This window comes from Colletotrichum siamense, assembly GCF_013390195.1.
Source record: "Colletotrichum siamense strain Cg363 chromosome Unknown KSG_Cg363_contig10, whole genome shotgun sequence".
NCBI lineage: Eukaryota > Fungi > Ascomycota > Sordariomycetes > Glomerellales > Glomerellaceae > Colletotrichum > Colletotrichum siamense.
The window spans coordinates 1,051,161-1,067,746 of NW_023501023.1; the positions used below are offsets into that span (position 1 = coordinate 1,051,161).

General features: G+C 49.8%; 5 protein-coding genes across 5 annotated transcripts; 4 read left to right on the top strand and 1 right to left on the bottom strand.

The window, feature by feature from the left end:
- Positions 1–2,438: 2,438 nt before the first annotated feature.
- On the bottom strand, positions 2,439–3,734 carry Ptgr1 (Prostaglandin reductase 1; the record flags this gene model as incomplete). The annotated part of the gene is made up of 5 exons (XM_036646044.1): positions 2,439–2,669; positions 2,721–2,778; positions 2,843–2,912; positions 2,969–3,107; positions 3,177–3,734. 5 exons carry the CDS (start codon positions 3,732–3,734, stop codon positions 2,439–2,441), a joined length of 1,056 nt encoding a protein of 351 aa, XP_036488580.1.
- Positions 3,735–5,054: 1,320 nt separating this feature from the next.
- On the top strand, positions 5,055–5,742 carry SCD1-1 (Scytalone dehydratase; the record flags this gene model as incomplete). Its single annotated transcript, XM_036646045.1, has 3 exons — positions 5,055–5,091; positions 5,157–5,254; positions 5,365–5,742. The coding sequence occupies 3 exons, from the start codon at positions 5,055–5,057 to the stop codon at positions 5,740–5,742; spliced, it is 513 nt and encodes a 170-aa protein (XP_036488583.1).
- Positions 5,743–7,296: 1,554 nt separating this feature from the next.
- CGCS363_v014197 (uncharacterized protein) lies at positions 7,297–8,127 on the top strand (the record flags this gene model as incomplete). Its single annotated transcript, XM_036646046.1, has 1 exon — positions 7,297–8,127. One exon carries the CDS (start codon positions 7,297–7,299, stop codon positions 8,125–8,127), a length of 831 nt encoding a protein of 276 aa, XP_036488582.1.
- A 3,618-nt stretch (positions 8,128–11,745) lies between these two features.
- On the top strand, positions 11,746–12,664 carry CGCS363_v014198 (uncharacterized protein; the record flags this gene model as incomplete). Its single annotated transcript, XM_036646047.1, has 2 exons — positions 11,746–12,380; positions 12,436–12,664. The coding sequence occupies 2 exons, from the start codon at positions 11,746–11,748 to the stop codon at positions 12,662–12,664; spliced, it is 864 nt and encodes a 287-aa protein (XP_036488211.1).
- A 2,621-nt stretch (positions 12,665–15,285) lies between these two features.
- On the top strand, positions 15,286–15,906 carry CUT1 (Cutinase; the record flags this gene model as incomplete). Its single annotated transcript, XM_036646048.1, has 1 exon — positions 15,286–15,906. The coding sequence occupies one exon, from the start codon at positions 15,286–15,288 to the stop codon at positions 15,904–15,906; it is 621 nt and encodes a 206-aa protein (XP_036488297.1).
- Positions 15,907–16,586: the final 680 nt, after the last annotated feature.

Consider the following 16,586-nt stretch of genomic DNA (forward strand, 5'->3'; position numbering starts at 1 on the left):
GAGATGAGTCAATGATACCCGAATAGGTTGTGAATCTGAAATGTGATCAACAAACCTCAATCCCAAACAGAATCTCCAAGTTCGTTATTTTCATAAATTTGACAATGCAATGACTTTACGTGCTTTCTAGATGACCCATGCCCTGGAGAAACCATTGGGGAAGAGAACACCCCCATTATTGCTGCGTCTGTGAAGTCTGATGAGAGTGCCGGATTCGAAAAGGATGTGACTTGGTTCATCTCGTTAAACGGCGGCTGGGCCATCCTCATTTCAGTCGATTACGTCTGTCTACCATCATCAGGCGTACGCCTTGAAATAGACGATTTTACAACATGAACGCAGTTTATGACTTAAGCTGTTCGTCAATTCGGTCCAGTGTGAGGGTCTTCTGACCGTTGAACTCCGTTGAACTCCGTTGCTTCTGAGGGCGGTAAGCAGCGGGGACTGCTTTGAGTAGAGTTCATTTAAGTCATACTTTCCGCTCTAACTTAACAAATCCCTACTCAAACTATCGCACAATCACAACTCCTCGGGACCTTACTCCAGGGTCTCAGGGAATGGACCATATTAGTGACATAGGCGGCTATGCACTCCTCAATCAGTCAATTCTAACCACCCGTCCTGGCTGAGTTGTAAGTGACATCGGAGCCTCCGGCGGGTTTGGGGGTGAGCGACCAGATACTTTGGGAGTTCATTTTCGCGGGGTTTCTCTGCGAGGAATCGTAGTAGGAAACAGGCAAATGTTCCGAAACTTGGTCGAGTTTATAGAGGGGAAGAACTTACAGCCGATGGTGGATGATGTGACGTTTGCGCTAAAAGATTTGAAGGCAGCAATTGAGGGGCTTCGGAAGGGGGAGCACGTTTGCAAGATTATTCTTCTTTCTTCCGGCTTCAGTTCATTACTCTCGACTCACATGTTGCAGAGACGTCAAACTTTTGACTCGGCCCGCAGCCTTCCTAACGGCCTTTAGATGATCACTGACAAACCCTAAACGCAACACCGAGGATTGTCACCGCTTGGGGTATGCTTACACATCAGTTTGACCCGGCCCTGACATAACCGGCGTAATTGGCGTAACTGGCCTAACTGGCGTAAGCATGTCAGCCTCACCCTCTCTTTACCCCGCCTTCCGTGGCAAGAATACATAGTATTTATATTAAGCCGGATATTCACAGTAAAACAGCAGCATGAATGAATTCACCATTGGATTGCTACCTGATTGTACATTTGCTCCAATGGCCCCCGCCACGCCTTTTCCCCATATCCCTTCCGTTGGCATTGTCGCTCCGGTGTCGGATATATGCCAAAAAGCTTTTGACTTTTGTAAAGAGAATTGCGACACAGCTGTCCTCAATCACGCGGTTCGAGCGGCCTACTGGTCGATCATTATCTCACAGAAGCACCCAAACTTCAAAGGTGCGGAAATTGACATGGAAGTCGTTGTCTTGAGTTGCATTTTGCACGACATGGGATGGTCGGAGACGCCAGAACACCGCTCTGCAGACAAAAGATTTGAAGTGGATGGAGCCAATGTTGCCCGCGACTTTATCAGAAATCATGACAGTGGTACAGAAGGCTCATGGACCGAAGTCAGAATCCAGCGATCTTGGGATGCGATTGCATTGCACGCGACACCGTCCATCGCACGACATGCTGCGAAAGAAGTTGCACTAGTGCAGATGGGTGTGCTGGCGGACTTCTTCAGGCCGAGGACTCATGAAGTGGCCGGTGGTCCAGAAGATTTGATCACTGCGGATGAGTATCATGCCGTGATGCGGGTGTTTCCCAGAGCTGGGTTTGACGGACAAGGCCTGAGGAAAATACTGTGTCATCTTTGCCGTACGAAGGCCGACACCACGTTTGATAACTGGGTGGGTGATTTTGGGCTTACCTATGGAGCGGATGGAGAAGGAGAGAACGTGGAAGAGTACAAGCAGGGGTGGGATAAGGCACGGTCGGCCTCGATGTTGACGAGCGCCTTGGAGTCCTTAGTGGCCCTCGATAAGAAAGGCTAGAGTACAACGAAGAAGGCTCTCCGACTCGGAAGCCGATTGTACATGTGCAAGGCGACATTTTCATGCTCCTGCTTCTAAGTCGTCCATGTCGTCCATGTCGCCTCCAGCCAGCTCTAGTCATCTCATTACTGTCAATGGCATGGACAGCTCTGTCCCAAGGCAGGTACCAAGACATATCCAGTTGTCATCAATTACAGGTCGGGAGGCACCCTTGGAGTTCTTTAGACTACAGCGCCTGCACAGGTAAATACCTATCATCGTTGCGATCAAAATGGATAACAGCCGTATACTGAACGTATAATAGAGTACGTCTCAGCAGATCAAGCTACTTCGAAGTGTTTGAAATTGAATGCTTCTCTGGAGATCCAAAGAGATGAAGTGATCGTGCCAGATCCAAGTACTTTGCCAGCTTAAGAGATAATCTAGTACTTCAACTTGGTCACAAGCTTCCCTGTGTTTCCTCCCGAATACAGCATCATCCAAGTGCGTGGTATCTCTTCAAAAGCTGCCTCAACAACCATTTCACTCTCATTGTCAATGACAATAGTTCCCTTCTTCCACTCATCGAGGAGAATGGCTCGAACCTCAGGCAGATGCTCAACCCAGTCAAGGTTGATAAATCCCGTGATTTGCAGACGCATTGCAATTACCTCCTGTAGTTGGGTCAGTACGAAAAGTCATTTAATAGGGGATATTACACGCACGAAATAGTTCTTCAAACCAACAGCATTGCCGTCACGATTGTAGTTGGAAATAGATCCACTAGGATGATAAGTTAGACTTCGCGATGAAGTAAGAAAGTGATTATGCCATTTTGACAACTCACCAAGCTGCGACTCGGCCAAATTTGGCCAGCCTGGTCAGCATAAAGTCCAGAATCTCGCCCCCAACGTTGTCTGGACTCAAGTCAGTTACGAGACCTGCAAGCCTTAGATGGGAACTAAGAATATACCGAAGTAGATTTCCACAAATCCCTCAGTCTCTTTCGTGAGCCGCTGCTTGAAGGCGTCGGACTTGTAGTTCAGGCAGATGTCGGCTCCTAGCTTCTCGACCCAGCGACACTTTTCATCGCTGCCCGCAATTCCAATCACCTGTGGAACACGAAAGGTCAGTCAATTGGTACATCCCGATTATGAAAAATGGAGCATGGCGAAACATACCTTGCGACATCCGATCATCTTCTTTGCAATTTGAACTGCCATTGTACCCACGGCGCCTGCCGCCCCGCTGATGACAATCGCCTCTCCCTTCTTGGCCTTCACAATCTGCGTAAGGGCGTAGTACGCCGTATGTCCAGGCAGACCCAGTGCGCCAAGGAAGTGTGTGATAGGTAAATCATGCTGAGGCTCAATGATCGCAACATTCTTGGCGTCGTCGATTGAGTATTCGGTCCAACCAGGGTTACCGGACACCAGGCTCCCCACAGGAACATCGGAGCTGCGAGATTCGACAACCTCTGCGATGCCCATGGACTTCATGACTGCGCCAACATCCACAGGCGGCAGGTAAAGACGCTCTGGAGTGGCGGAAGGGGAGATCCAGGTACGTTGAGCAGGGTCATTGCTGAGGTATTGAGTCCTTAGAAGAACCTGACTATCCCTGAGAGGGGGAATATTGGCTTGGGACGGGACAAAGGTTGACTTGTCTCCTTCTAGAATCGGTTCGCCGAAGGGCTTCTCACGCAGAAGCCACTGCCGGCATGCTCGTGGGGTGCTCATGTTGAGTTTGTTGTGACTTGCAAAGTAGATAGCTGATGACTATCAAGGACAGTATGTTGAGGGCGCCGGAGAGCCGCAAAGAATTTATAGTTGTCGGAGGGAGTGCTTTGTCATGTTGCACGACAATACTTCACAACCGATCATCGAAACTACAATTAACTTGCAATTGTATGACGACAGTATGGGCATCTACCCAGTTTTCTCCTGCTTCTGGAGTGGCTGACTTGTCTCATTGGCTCTGGACGAAGCCATGCATAGCCGAGCACGACCCAATTGGTTCACTAACAGCAGACACTGCTGGCAGCCGGTGGGATAATAACAACTAGATCCAACGGATTAAGTGGGGAAATGAATGAATAATCCCAATCCACGGAAGATAAATTCCACATAGCGCCCCGCGTACTACCATTCGATCGAGGCCCCCGCCGTTACCGTGGAAGTCATTACTTATCCTGCACTGTTGCCCCCAACACGGGCAATTATCAGGAGATATACCAATGGCATGAAACCATATCCACGTCTTCCAGTGAATTCGGAGCAATTGGTGTGTGCCAATTGCGCATTGCAAAGCCTAGAGGTCGCAACTAGACAGGTTCCTTGCGCATGACACTGGTAATATTCAGCTCCTCAACCAGATAACCCATCACATGTTGACGATTAACCCTTGCCAACTTTTCTTTCTTATTCCTGCCCTGAGATCTGTTTTTACTGACCCTACTCTTGTCTGAGCAGGAAACATTGGAAAAGGACTGGGCCGATGATGCGCTTGCAAGTTATTGCTAGAAAACATAAGGTAAACATGAAGGCTCAAGAGTCATTGAACACATCGTAAAGTCGTGAATGTACTACGTAGTCGCAGTGTGAAATTTTGGTCTAGGGAAGGTAGCATGCTGTATAGTCGAATGTTCAGCGCGGAGGTTGCAACCCTGATACAAGATGCTCTCTTCCGTTGAACGGAAAGTGGGGGGAGGTTTCAGACGCAAGGTTGGGATTCACGTAGAATGAGAGCTTCACGCTCCGAGAGCGAGACCGAGATTTATGTCCGTACATTGCTATACCATTGGTCAGGCGAAGTGTAGAGAATATAGATCGAGTGATGGTTGGGTTAATGAAGCCTAGTGTCCACCCATCCGGCTGTAGCCAAGATTGGTCGTAGTAGGCGGCCCCACGCGGAGCCGACTGCGGCAACATCGCCGGTTGACACCGAGATTGCGTGCTCGTCATCTGTACTGGGACTAGAAAACATTAGCTTAAGAACAGAATGTCAACCCTGCACTAAGATTGATCAACCTCAGATCTACGCGCCAATCCGAAAGTATCATGGCTTCTGTAAGCACAGGCATTATCAATTTCGAAGGTATGTAGCGGCTTGATTGCCAGCAGATGTTTTGGTGTTTGGATTATTCAGATGCATTTGAACAGACTACCTCGGTGTTTCGGCGGCTCTTTTCGAGTGGGCAGAAAGCTATGATACCAAAGATTGGGACCGTCTGCGAAAATGCGTCACTCCTGAGCTGCGAGTAAGTTTCCCGCTCTGCTCAACTGACTCAGATCAAATCCATTGCATATATAATATTGTACCCGGGGGCCAAAGTCAAAGGCGTGCACTAATAGATCACCTTTGAAACAGATAGATTATCGAGACGTAATAGGAAAGCTGTGGGAATCTATGCCGGCCGCAGAGTATATTGCCATGATTTCTAGCCCGGCGGTCCTAGGAAACCCGCTTTTGAGAACGCAACATTTTGTCGGTGCCACAAAGTGGGAAAAGGTCTCTGACACAGAAGTCATTGGGCACCATCAGCTACGTGTTCCTCATATCAAGCTTTCTGATGCGAGCCCGCCAGTTGAGGAGAAGAAAGGTCACGCCCACAGCTACAATCAGCATTGGTATCGAAAGATAGACGGTGTTTGGAAGTTCGCCGGTCTGCGCCCGGAAGTGAGATTCGGCGAGTACGACATGAAAGGCATTTTTGAAAGCGGTCGGCAGTCGGTAGCTTCAGAGTAGATTCAACTAGCTTTACAAATCTTCTCTAGGCAGGATAATCGACACGATAAACATTCAAGCTGGACCAACTGTGACTGACTTTACCATGCAGTTATTTTCACGGCCTACGCAGAGTCTGAATCACACAACAGCCCCGCTTGATGTTCCAATAGAACTAGACAACAATTAGTACTAGGTAGGACTCTGCCCTACAACAGAGGGCGAGGGAGAAGGAGAGGTGCATGTGGCGACAGGGACAGCCTATCGGAGAAGACCGGAGACCCTTAGAATTACACTCAGTCTACCAAGCAACAGGCTCTGTGGTATGAACAAGTGGATTAATCAATCGTATTCAACTACGAATGATCCTCCAATCATAGATTGTGACAGTTGAAAGCAAAGACAACACAGCTGGAAATAAGAAATTTCAAGATAACTGTCTTACTTTTGACGGTTGAAGGCACCTAGTCAAAGGCAGACAAGCTTTTTGCAAGAAGAAATGAAGAGACGGCGATGACAAGAGCAATTCTCAGACTCCGCTCGCTTGGGCAGAAATACTCCCCCATCTAAGCCGCAGAACTCTTCTTCTGCTCCCCAAGCAATCACCGCACCACACTCAAGAATTCGTTGAGAACGGATCAGGAGTTTATTGAGCGGCCATGGAATTGTGTCTGAATACTTCGCAGGTTCGGGCGCTACCAACGTCCCGGATGCCGGGTCTAGAAATTGCAGTTCTCGCCTACCTTACACTCCGTTGCGTTGACAGCGTCCGCCCCCCTTTTTTTTCCCCGCTTATGCAAAAACATGAAAAAAAGCCAATTTTACGCTGTGACGCGCATTTCTCTGCATCGCACGCAAAACGCGTCAAAGTCATCACCAACACCTCAATTGCCGTCAATCACTATAGTCCCAGTAGTATTCAAACGTATAACTACACGATAGAGACATAAGGTGTGTATTTCATGCTTCCGTAGCAGTCAATCTACCCATCGAGGCATTGCCAACCCAGCTAGTCACCTCATCCCCATACCATTCGACCAACAAAAGGTCTATTTTCGTCATGAGAGATCAAGATGACATTTGCTGAGGAACAGAAGAAGAGACCTGCTGTATGACTTTATATATCTACTCAGCATACGGTTTGTATGGCTCTGAGTAATATATAAGCATACCAAGGGGCTTGATACGGTTCTTCAGAGCAAATGCTTTGGCAGTCAACAGGATTAATGACTCTCCTGATAGCTCAGCTTGTTCACGATATTGAGCAAGAGTCTACTGCTGTATAGATTGTGCCCTGTTACTTACAGTTTGCCGCTGGTCAGTACATGTCCGTGGTTTATTATATCAGATACATCGAGAAAGACGCCGGGCGACGACGACGATACAATGGCGCCCAGAATATCGAATCTACAGCTATCGACGATCGCGATGATACTGCCATTCGAAGACCAAAAGACCCACGAGCTGGCAAGTATCGTTGGCTGTACCGAACGAACGATTCGACGACATAGATCACGACGTAATATCACTGGCGAAGTGCAGAGATATAAGAGGTGCCGCCAGAGTCGACAAAAGATGGAAATATGGCATCGTACAGAGCTTCTTGAACTACTGCAGTACCGCAGCGATCTATCTCTTGAAGAGATGCAAGATTTCCTATTTGAAGCCTTCGAGATCCAGATCAGTCGTTCTGCAATCAGTCGACAGTTAAACTCAGCTGGCTGGACGAACAAGAAGTCCAAGATTATTGCTGCTCAGCGAAGTGACGAACTACGATACGAGTACTTGTACCGTATACGACGATATCGCCCCGACCAGCTGGTATTCGTCGACGAATCCGGCGTCAATAAGGATACTGGGATACGGAGGACTGGATGGGCGCCGAAAGGGCTTGCTGCGTTTCGAACTGCAGAGATTGATCGGTTTCAGAACTCTCGCGTACAGATCCTGCCAGCCCTCACGTTGAGCGGTATCCTACACTTGACTACGTATTATGGTACGACTGACGGCGATGGGTTCTTTCGTTGGCTACAGGAGTGCCTTATCCCGAAATGTGGGCGTTTTCCAGAGCCAAACTCTGTCATCGTTATGGATAACCTCTCCTGCCATCGTATACCTGAAATCGAGGGTTTATGCCGGGTATCAGGTGTCCATCTCGAGTTTCTGCCTCCGTATTCACCAGACTTCAACCCCATCGAAGAGTACTTCGGCGATCTAAAGCGATACATCAGGAAGACGTATTCGAAGTGGAACAACGATGAGAATGACACTCGGGATTTCATGGAATATCTACGTGACTGCGCTATGGAGATTGGGTATCGTCTACCCCAGATCGAGGGCCATTTCCGCCATTCGTTCGTCAACTTTGATGGGACAGAGCATATATTTGACGATATCGAACTATAAAAGGGAGGATTTGCTGCCAATATTGAACATCAGCAAGCAATCCAAATTTTCATCGTGCGTTCGCGCGCAATAGATCTTAATCGTGTCGTCATATGATGGTCAATCATCAAATCCATGATTGTAGCCAACAAGATTGCCAAAAGGTTAGCCACAAGCGCACCAGAACACAAAAAATATACCGTCGTCCATTGTTTTCGTCGGTAGCTACGTATACATATCAATTTTGCCTGTATAACGGCTGAAACGCGTTGTTGATGCTTGTGACGATGATTTGTGATGATGACACGTCATCACGATCAGAGACTTCAACCATAGTCAGAGACTTCAACTGCCCCTAACCAGTATCGGGATGGACCGAAGTGTATTGTTTGCAGATCCAAAATAACAGTAATTCTATTGCTTTTATACGTATAGAGCGGCAGTGTTGAATCTACGGCTATGGGTAGACTTTTCCGTGGTTGAACACGTCATGCAAAAAAATCGCGCATACAGTCAAACTTCACACCACTCTTGCTGTATCACTCTTCTTCGTTATCCTCCTCCGAGTAATACGTCTCTGTTGACGACGTATCACTCGAGATTTCAATCTGATTGTCCTCATCGCCTTGCTCGATTTCGTCTTGTTCGATCTGTAACTGCGTGGGCAGCATCTGCGACGCTGACAGCAGTGGTGACGAAACGAAACCAAAGAGTTCCGAAACGCCTACAAAGTTAGCCATATTCGACAGTAAACAGCTCTATACACTCACCACGTCGACCAACTTCAACTGGCGTACCACGGATCTCTTGCTCGATGGATTGACGTGGCACTAGGGCGTCGATATGTCGGGATGACCCCAACTCGCCTGAAACTAGCGCCGCAGAGTTTTCAACTGGCGCCGCCGCCGTCCCTCCTGGCAATCCAGCGTATATTCTTGTATAAACATCTCCTTCTGACTCTCGATGGTTTGAATGAAGTTCAGAGTGAGATACCACGTCGGAGAGGGCGTCAGACTGCCCTCCGTAGTAGGCGCTGTTGTCTATGAAGGATTTGATCGAGTTCCTGACATCTTCGGTAAGATCTTGAGTAAAACCCTGTTCAGTAAACCAAATATCTGGTAACTTGCGAATTGCCCGCAAGCTACTGTCTACTGATCGCAGTTTCTGTAGCTTCTTTCTGAACCCTTCGTCGACGTTATATCGCTTGCCGCGGACGGATATAAACCACTTGATGAAGCTGGCCACTTGATCTAGAGCTTTTCGAGGCGAATCCGGTACCACTGGCGAGGACGAACGAATCGGGAGTGCGATACTTGGTTGACGAGTGCTTGGAAGGTTCAATGGCGGAAGAGTTGGCAACGAATACTGTGAGATGTTCGCATATGGCCAATATGCCGGCGGCGGCGGCGCCGGCGGCGGCAGCTGTACGTATGGGTTAGGATATTGAAGATGACGATCTGGCGCCCCCGCGTTGCCGTATATATTGACGATGGCGTTGCTGTTGGCGTTGGTTAGGCCAGATCTTGACCCTGATGATGGAAGTGCGGCATTTTCAGCCTTCTCTTCCGTCATCACTGTCGTCTCCTGGTTATCATCAACCTCCACGATATTCTTACTTCTCTTGCCCTGGCGTTTCTGATCCTCTATAAACTGGTCGTGAAGAATCTCACCAAGCAGTTCTTTAGGTGGTTCCATATTGTCAACGCCAGCCTGTCCAGTCATAATAGCCTTCGCCCACTTCTCTATATGGTGAGATTTGATCTTGTAGTGCTTCTGGCCTAGTATATAGCACCAGTTGAACTTCTCGTCGCCCGAACTATTCTTACATCTCTGGTACTCTGGGCAGATGTGCGTACGGAGAAGTTGTCTGTGCATACCCTCCTTCCGACGCTCGACGTTTGCAGGATCGTTAGCCTCACGATCGATCGCCTCTTGCATGCCGGCTGAAACGCCTGCTCGGCCACCTTTTCGAGGCGTTCGTACGCCAGTCACTATACCACCAGAGATTGGTACGGCGCTGTATTGCCACTTGACGGTGAGGTGGACTTCACCCCTCTCTTCAGCTTGTTCAAGAGAGGGGACAATATCAACCCATGGAATACTTGGCCAAGTGACCCCTCCAGTAGACGGATAGACCCGAGTGAAGATTGGTGTTGGTTTAGATGCGTTGGTGGGCTTCCTCCAAGCAACGACAACAGCGATATTGGCCTTCTTCACAATATACGAGTGAGCCACTTCTGCCTCAAGTTGGGCGCCGCTGTCTGCCTCCCAGTCTCTACTATTCGCATCTAATACAGGAGCAATACTGAATCTGTTATACGCGATGCTCTCGATGGTTAGATCGAGAACAGGTAAACCGTTACCCTTGAGCGCTGGGCCACGGGTAACCTGGATTTGTAGCAGAGTTGGTTCCTCGTTACCCATATCGTCCTCCTCTTCAAATACATCGTGGAACGACATAAACGTATCATCAGCGCTATGGCGAGGGGCCGTAGGCGTATCGTCCGCAAATCGAGTGGTTTGACGAGGGGTTGGGTTAACTGGGGTCGAGTCTGGTCGAAACGGTGGCATCGACGAAGGCAGAGTACTTCGGAGCCGGATCGTATGCGGCGGATCCTTCTTTCGCTTCCTCTGCGTTGTCGTTGCTTTTTGGCGAGAGGACGCTTTTGGAGCTCTTCGTGATGACGGAGGGGCTATAAGTACACGCTTTCTTCGCGATGTAGACTCAGCCGCCACCAAATCATTAGTCTCGGGTCCAGCCTCGGCGACGATAACCTCCTCGGCGGCCTCCTCGGCGGCCTCTTCGGCGGCGGCAGCCCGGCGAGCCCTCTCGGCGGGCGTAACGATCCTGATCGACGGCGAGGCAGAGCGTTGAGGAGGATCTCTGGCGGCGTCCTGTGCCAGTTGTTGTATACGTCGTTGTTTCCGCGTACCGTTGGCGATGGGTGACGGACGATGCCCAGAAGGGTCATCATCCGCCTGCCGAGCCGCGCGGCGGCGTTTAGGAGGCATCACGATGCCCTCAGATAATGAGATTCAATAGAAATAGATCAATTGAAGCCATCAGAATAGGTCAATTGCCGTACTACGAATATCTACGTGGCGTTGGGCAAATTTTCATGTATATACAGGGATTATGCGTGCGTAATTTCGGCAAAAAGGGGGGGCGGACGCTGTCAACGCAACGGAGTGTAAGTCCCCGGATTCATGACTCGATAACTCGAAAAACTCGCGCGAAAAACAAACATGATTCGTCTGCACGTCTCATCTTGATGCAGGTCTCCAAAACTCGCCTTGCAAAGCCCTTGTATTCTTCCACTCATCATACTTTAATTCCTAAAGACACGGAGCTATCCAGATTCCCAATGGGCGGGTAGCGAGCAGAACCCGGCGACTGTAGCTACGGTGGAGAATCCTATTCGGCACCGACAGACAAGCCTTCAGACGAAGGCTAGATTAAGGTTTTCCCCCTTTATTTGTCGCAATAAAGACCGGGTATCACATTGGTGGGGTTAGAGCGACGAACCGGTATATCTTCCATCAACCGCTCCATTCTAGGCTGCCGGTGGGATGTTGTTTTGACCAGTCAATCATTCATTTTTACATTCACTTCAGTCACTCTCTTTGATTATCATCATCATGATTTTGCCCCATCTCGCTGTGCGTGCACTCTCCGCATCTGTGCAGTGCCCAGTCGTCCTTGACGGACGCATTTCGCAAAACTTCACCCTCGAAAACTTCGACACGAACGTTTCCCCATACAACCCAGGCTTCACCAAGGGCTCCGACCCTTGGTCCAAGATCATTCTCTTCCCCACCGTTCCGACCGCGTCCCGCTTCGATGCAGCCGCCTCCGCCAACGCCACCGGCGGAAGTGGGTTCAAGCCCCTGGAGGTGACGATCAATGACCGCTCTATTTTCAACCCCCCACCCGGCAAGAACCCACAACTCGGCTTCCGCCGGGCGGGACTCCTACTTGGCAACGGCTCCGATGCATCCAACCAGGGTGTCATGACGTTTCACTGGTCTGCCATGCAGGACTCTGCACGCAAACTGAATCTGACGCACGAGTATCTCACCTCCTTTCACGAAACAAATGACTCCGGTGGTGCCCAGTTTGCGCTGCAGGTGGGACTGCCATTGGGCCAGAATGGAACGGAGCCGCCGAAGGAGAACTGGAAGATGTTGGATCGGAACAACAGCGTCGTATTCACGACGCCGTTGAAGTTTGATACATGGCAAAATTGGGCTGTTACGCTTGACGTCCCGCAAAAGTAAGTACACGCTATCGTGTGGACGTGATGGACGGCATAAATAACCATCTTGCAGCACCATGCAAGTCTTCTTCTCCGAAGGAAACGAGCCGTTGAAGGCTGTCACCAAGGTCCTCCCGAACAACAATGCTGGCGGTGGTGCGTTGCAAATTGGCATGTTGAAGAAGCCGACCGAGACGAAGACGGTCGTAAATGACGGGTTTCAGGAAAGCAATCTCAACGAGGGACAAATTTTGGGCGGCATTTTTGTTGAAAACAGTGCCAACGGTTGCATCTCGCTGTGATAGGAAGTATTGGATGGGATAGTTGCGAAGAGCCGGCGTGACCAAACGGAAATGGGGTTCGTCACATCGTCAATGAATGGATGAATCCCTGCGTATGCCACTCATTCCCGAATAGGCCCGGGGAGGAGGGACCTTCAGAGTCGAGGGAGAATCCCAATGTGCCCATGCGCACGTGTTCCCTTGGCCGCGTATCCGGCCGCATACATAGCCACCAGCCCCTCTTATTTTCTTTCGCTTTCTCCTGCATGTATTCCACTTAAACCAGGTAGAAAAAGCAAAACTTCACCGTTCGGGCGTTTGTAGTTACATGTGGCCAGTCATTGAAGAACGTTATGAAACGTTGGTTGACCAGGAGTCTCCGAGACATTCCACCACATCACCTGTCTTGGCTTTCTGTCACCTGATTCCCCTGAAATTATTCCATTGTCTCGCGCAACCTTCGCCCAAAAGTTGGGAAGTGTCATTTGCGATGATGGCTGGCGTATGCTGTGCGACATGAAGATGGTTAGCATTAAAAAAACGATTCTCAGTTTTTCTCCGTGTACTTTGGGCAAATATTCGCCCGCCACCTATTTAGGATGATTCTTGGGTGTCTTATCGGCAAGCAATTTCAAGAACAAAATCTTGGGGTGTTCGTATTCAGTCTTTGGAATGAGGGCGAAGACGGTGTCAATATGATCAAATGAGTGCGGTCTTTGGTGCCGAGATGGATACGCCTGGCTAACCGCCCGAGGCGATAATCACATAGAATATTGTGCATTCTTTTGTCCCTATTCTTTTCCTGCCGTTCTGGCTGTCGTGCTTGTTGTCCGTTCTGTTGCCTTAATACCCATCTCGTCCTTATTGATCTGGACTGTCAGAGATAACCGCCCCAACGCGGAAGCTCATGTTTGACGATGGGGATAAATTTTCAGCCACTGATCCCACCGGCATCATGTTCCCTCGGAGGATGGAAACTCGATAGAACATCGTAGAAGGTCCTGGGCAGCCTGGCTGATAGGGAACCCATGGTGGTCTCAGACTTGGGAAAAGAAAAAGGAGTGCTAGCGCTGACAATCAGGCTGGCCATTTAACATCACCACGAAAGCCTAACCAATGGCCTGGAGAAATGGAAGTGCCTTGCTCATCATACCGAGGTAGGCGAGAATCCAGCGCCAAGAGAACATCAGCTTGGTCATCAGCGGGGAATTTGATTGATTCAAACGAACACCACGAGAGCCGTGAATGCCTGATGCCGACCTCGATACCCTAACAGGGCCAGTAGGGATTATCGGTGATGATTCTTGTTTTGATGCCATACCGAGGCTACTAGAAATAGTATGATCTACCCCTGGGATTATGATGATCATTAAGTCACGGAGGGTGGTATGCTTATCTGCCGGGCCGTAGATTGACGACTTGTTTATGCCGACCGAGGTAAAATTCCGAGGCCACCCAGTTTTCTCGATAATGATTCAGAACCACGCCGATAGTTCGATATCTTTCATCAAAATTCCACAAGCGTCGTTGATGAAACGACCGATTGATTGAGTGAGGTCTTTCTGGTCTGTCCAGATGACTTCTAGGTGCCCATAGTACGTCGAGATGCCGCTACCAAAGGTCAAGATCCTTGCGTAGATGCTCAGTTCAGGAGACATGTCGAAAATTGTTAGATGCGATTGGCGCCCACCGAATCCTAAGGAATGATCCTTCCCGGCATCCTCCTTACAAGGTACCGACACAACGGCGTCGGGAGGACCCATCACCACGGTCCAGGCCAATCTAATCTAGACGGCCGGTACATTCCCCAGTCTTTTTGTTGATTATTCGGTTAACTCGGACGTCCCCCCTACGAGGAGGGCTTTTCCAGGGCGGTCATCCCCATGTCTCCCCAGAGCTGGTGAGTACTCCATGATGAATGGGCCGTTTCTGAGGTCATGGATGATCGCCATAAGAAACAACCTGCATATGGAGGGTACTCCTGAAATCCATGAGATGGTGCGACGGTGAGCACCACGGCTAGCCAATCATTACGTCCGACGTTAGGTGGCGGCCAACGTCCAAGCGCCGTGTCACCGGGAATGTACATACGTCCGTCTATGCACGGCCTTGCCAATGTGATATGTCAGAGAGAGAGCAATGCACACGGGAAAGCCGTGTCAATCCGCACAGATGTTGCAAGACTTTCCTTTGATTAGATCCAAGCTCCAGCACAAGACATTCGTGTCTACAAGACGAAGCCACCAATCATCATGAAACGGCAAGTCGCAAGAAACAACGTTTTTGGATGAACTAAGCTCATCGCCCCAAACATGGGATGGCGTTCGTGGTGGGCGTGGAGACGGATCCTGTTTTCTTCATGGATATTTCGAGTCTTAAGCCTCGGTCGAGGGAAGGGTGTTTCGAGGTATAAGAGATGGACATAACGCCGCTTCATGTAGCTATCCGGAGAGATCACCACCAACCACCCAGGCTTCCAACCATTCAATCATTTACACTCCGGTGTTTGCACAATCCTTCGTTTCCAATTCCACTCGCTGTCTGCCTTCGATCGCAAAAGTTCACTTCGACTTCAAACAATCACGCTCTTTTGATAAGACATTCGCTTCGATACCACACCAAACACCACCAACACCATCAAAATGAAGACCGCCGCCATCACCACCGCTCTCCTCGCTGCTCTCGCTGCGGCCAACCCTATCGAGGTCCGCCAGGCGTCTGGCTGCAAGGCCTACACCCTCCTCTTTGCCCGCGGCACCACTGAAATGGGCACCCTCGGATCCGTCGTCGGCCCCAGCCTCCAGACCAACACGCAGTCCGCGCTCGGTGCGGACCAGGTCACTGTCGAGGGTGTCTCCTACCCCGCCGATATGGGTGGAATTATGTCCGAATCCACCGGTTCCGGCCCCGGCAGCGTCGCCATGGCAAACCAGGCCAACTCTTGGCTCCAGAAGTGCCCCAGCACCAAGCTCATCCTCACCGGCTACAGCCAGGGCGGCATGGTCGTCCACAACGCCGCCAAGAAGCTCAGCGGCAAGCCCATTGTTGCTGCTGTGACCTTCGGAGACCCTTTCAAGGGTCAGGCTGTTACCGGTGTTGCCACTGGCAAGTTCAAGAGCTTCTGCGCTACTGGCGACTCCGTCTGCTCCGCTGGCGGTTGCGCTAGCTCCGGAGGATGCACCAGCACCAGCGCTAGCGGACACATTGGCTACGGCTCTGACACGAAGGCTGCTGCTTCCTTCATCAAGACTGCAGTTGCTTAAATGAAAGTCCGCGACAGGGTTTCAATGCCATGCAAACAGGAATCCTTGGAAAGGACGATAGAGGAAGCTGCTGGTTCTGCGGCGCGGATACACGACTGGATTGGAAGTCTGGGACATTCCTTATTTCGATTGTATGGCTTACCTTCTATGTACATTATGAACCATCAATAAAGACGGCTCTTCCCTGAGCAGTTTACAACCCCAAATTGGTCTTGACCCCAGCTTCCTGCGAAGGCACTTCTGACTGTTGACTCAACAGGCTGCATGTATCCGCAAACCGAATGAGGATCATCAGTTTTTCTGTGTCATGCTCATCCCTGTAGTATCTTCTGCCCATCTCGTCTAACTTCATTCGAAGCCGCAGACAGTCATTAGTATACCCAGCGGATATTGAATGACAAGGCCTGACGGAGAATTTGACTCAAAAGGGAAAGGGTTGATCGTGGCGTTTCCGGTAGCTCGATGGGTTCCAGACTAACGTTTCTAGAGCTCGTAGTGCGATCCACGATGGATCGAACCCCCTTCTGCACGGCCCTCGTGTAACCTCAGTTATTTCTATTATTGAACTGGTGGCATAATTCAAATTGATGAGAAGTAAAAGCATTGTAAGCGCTTCATCCGGTCAATGATATCTCAAGATGGAGTTCGATCCAAGTCCAATTCGTACTTATTCTACAATG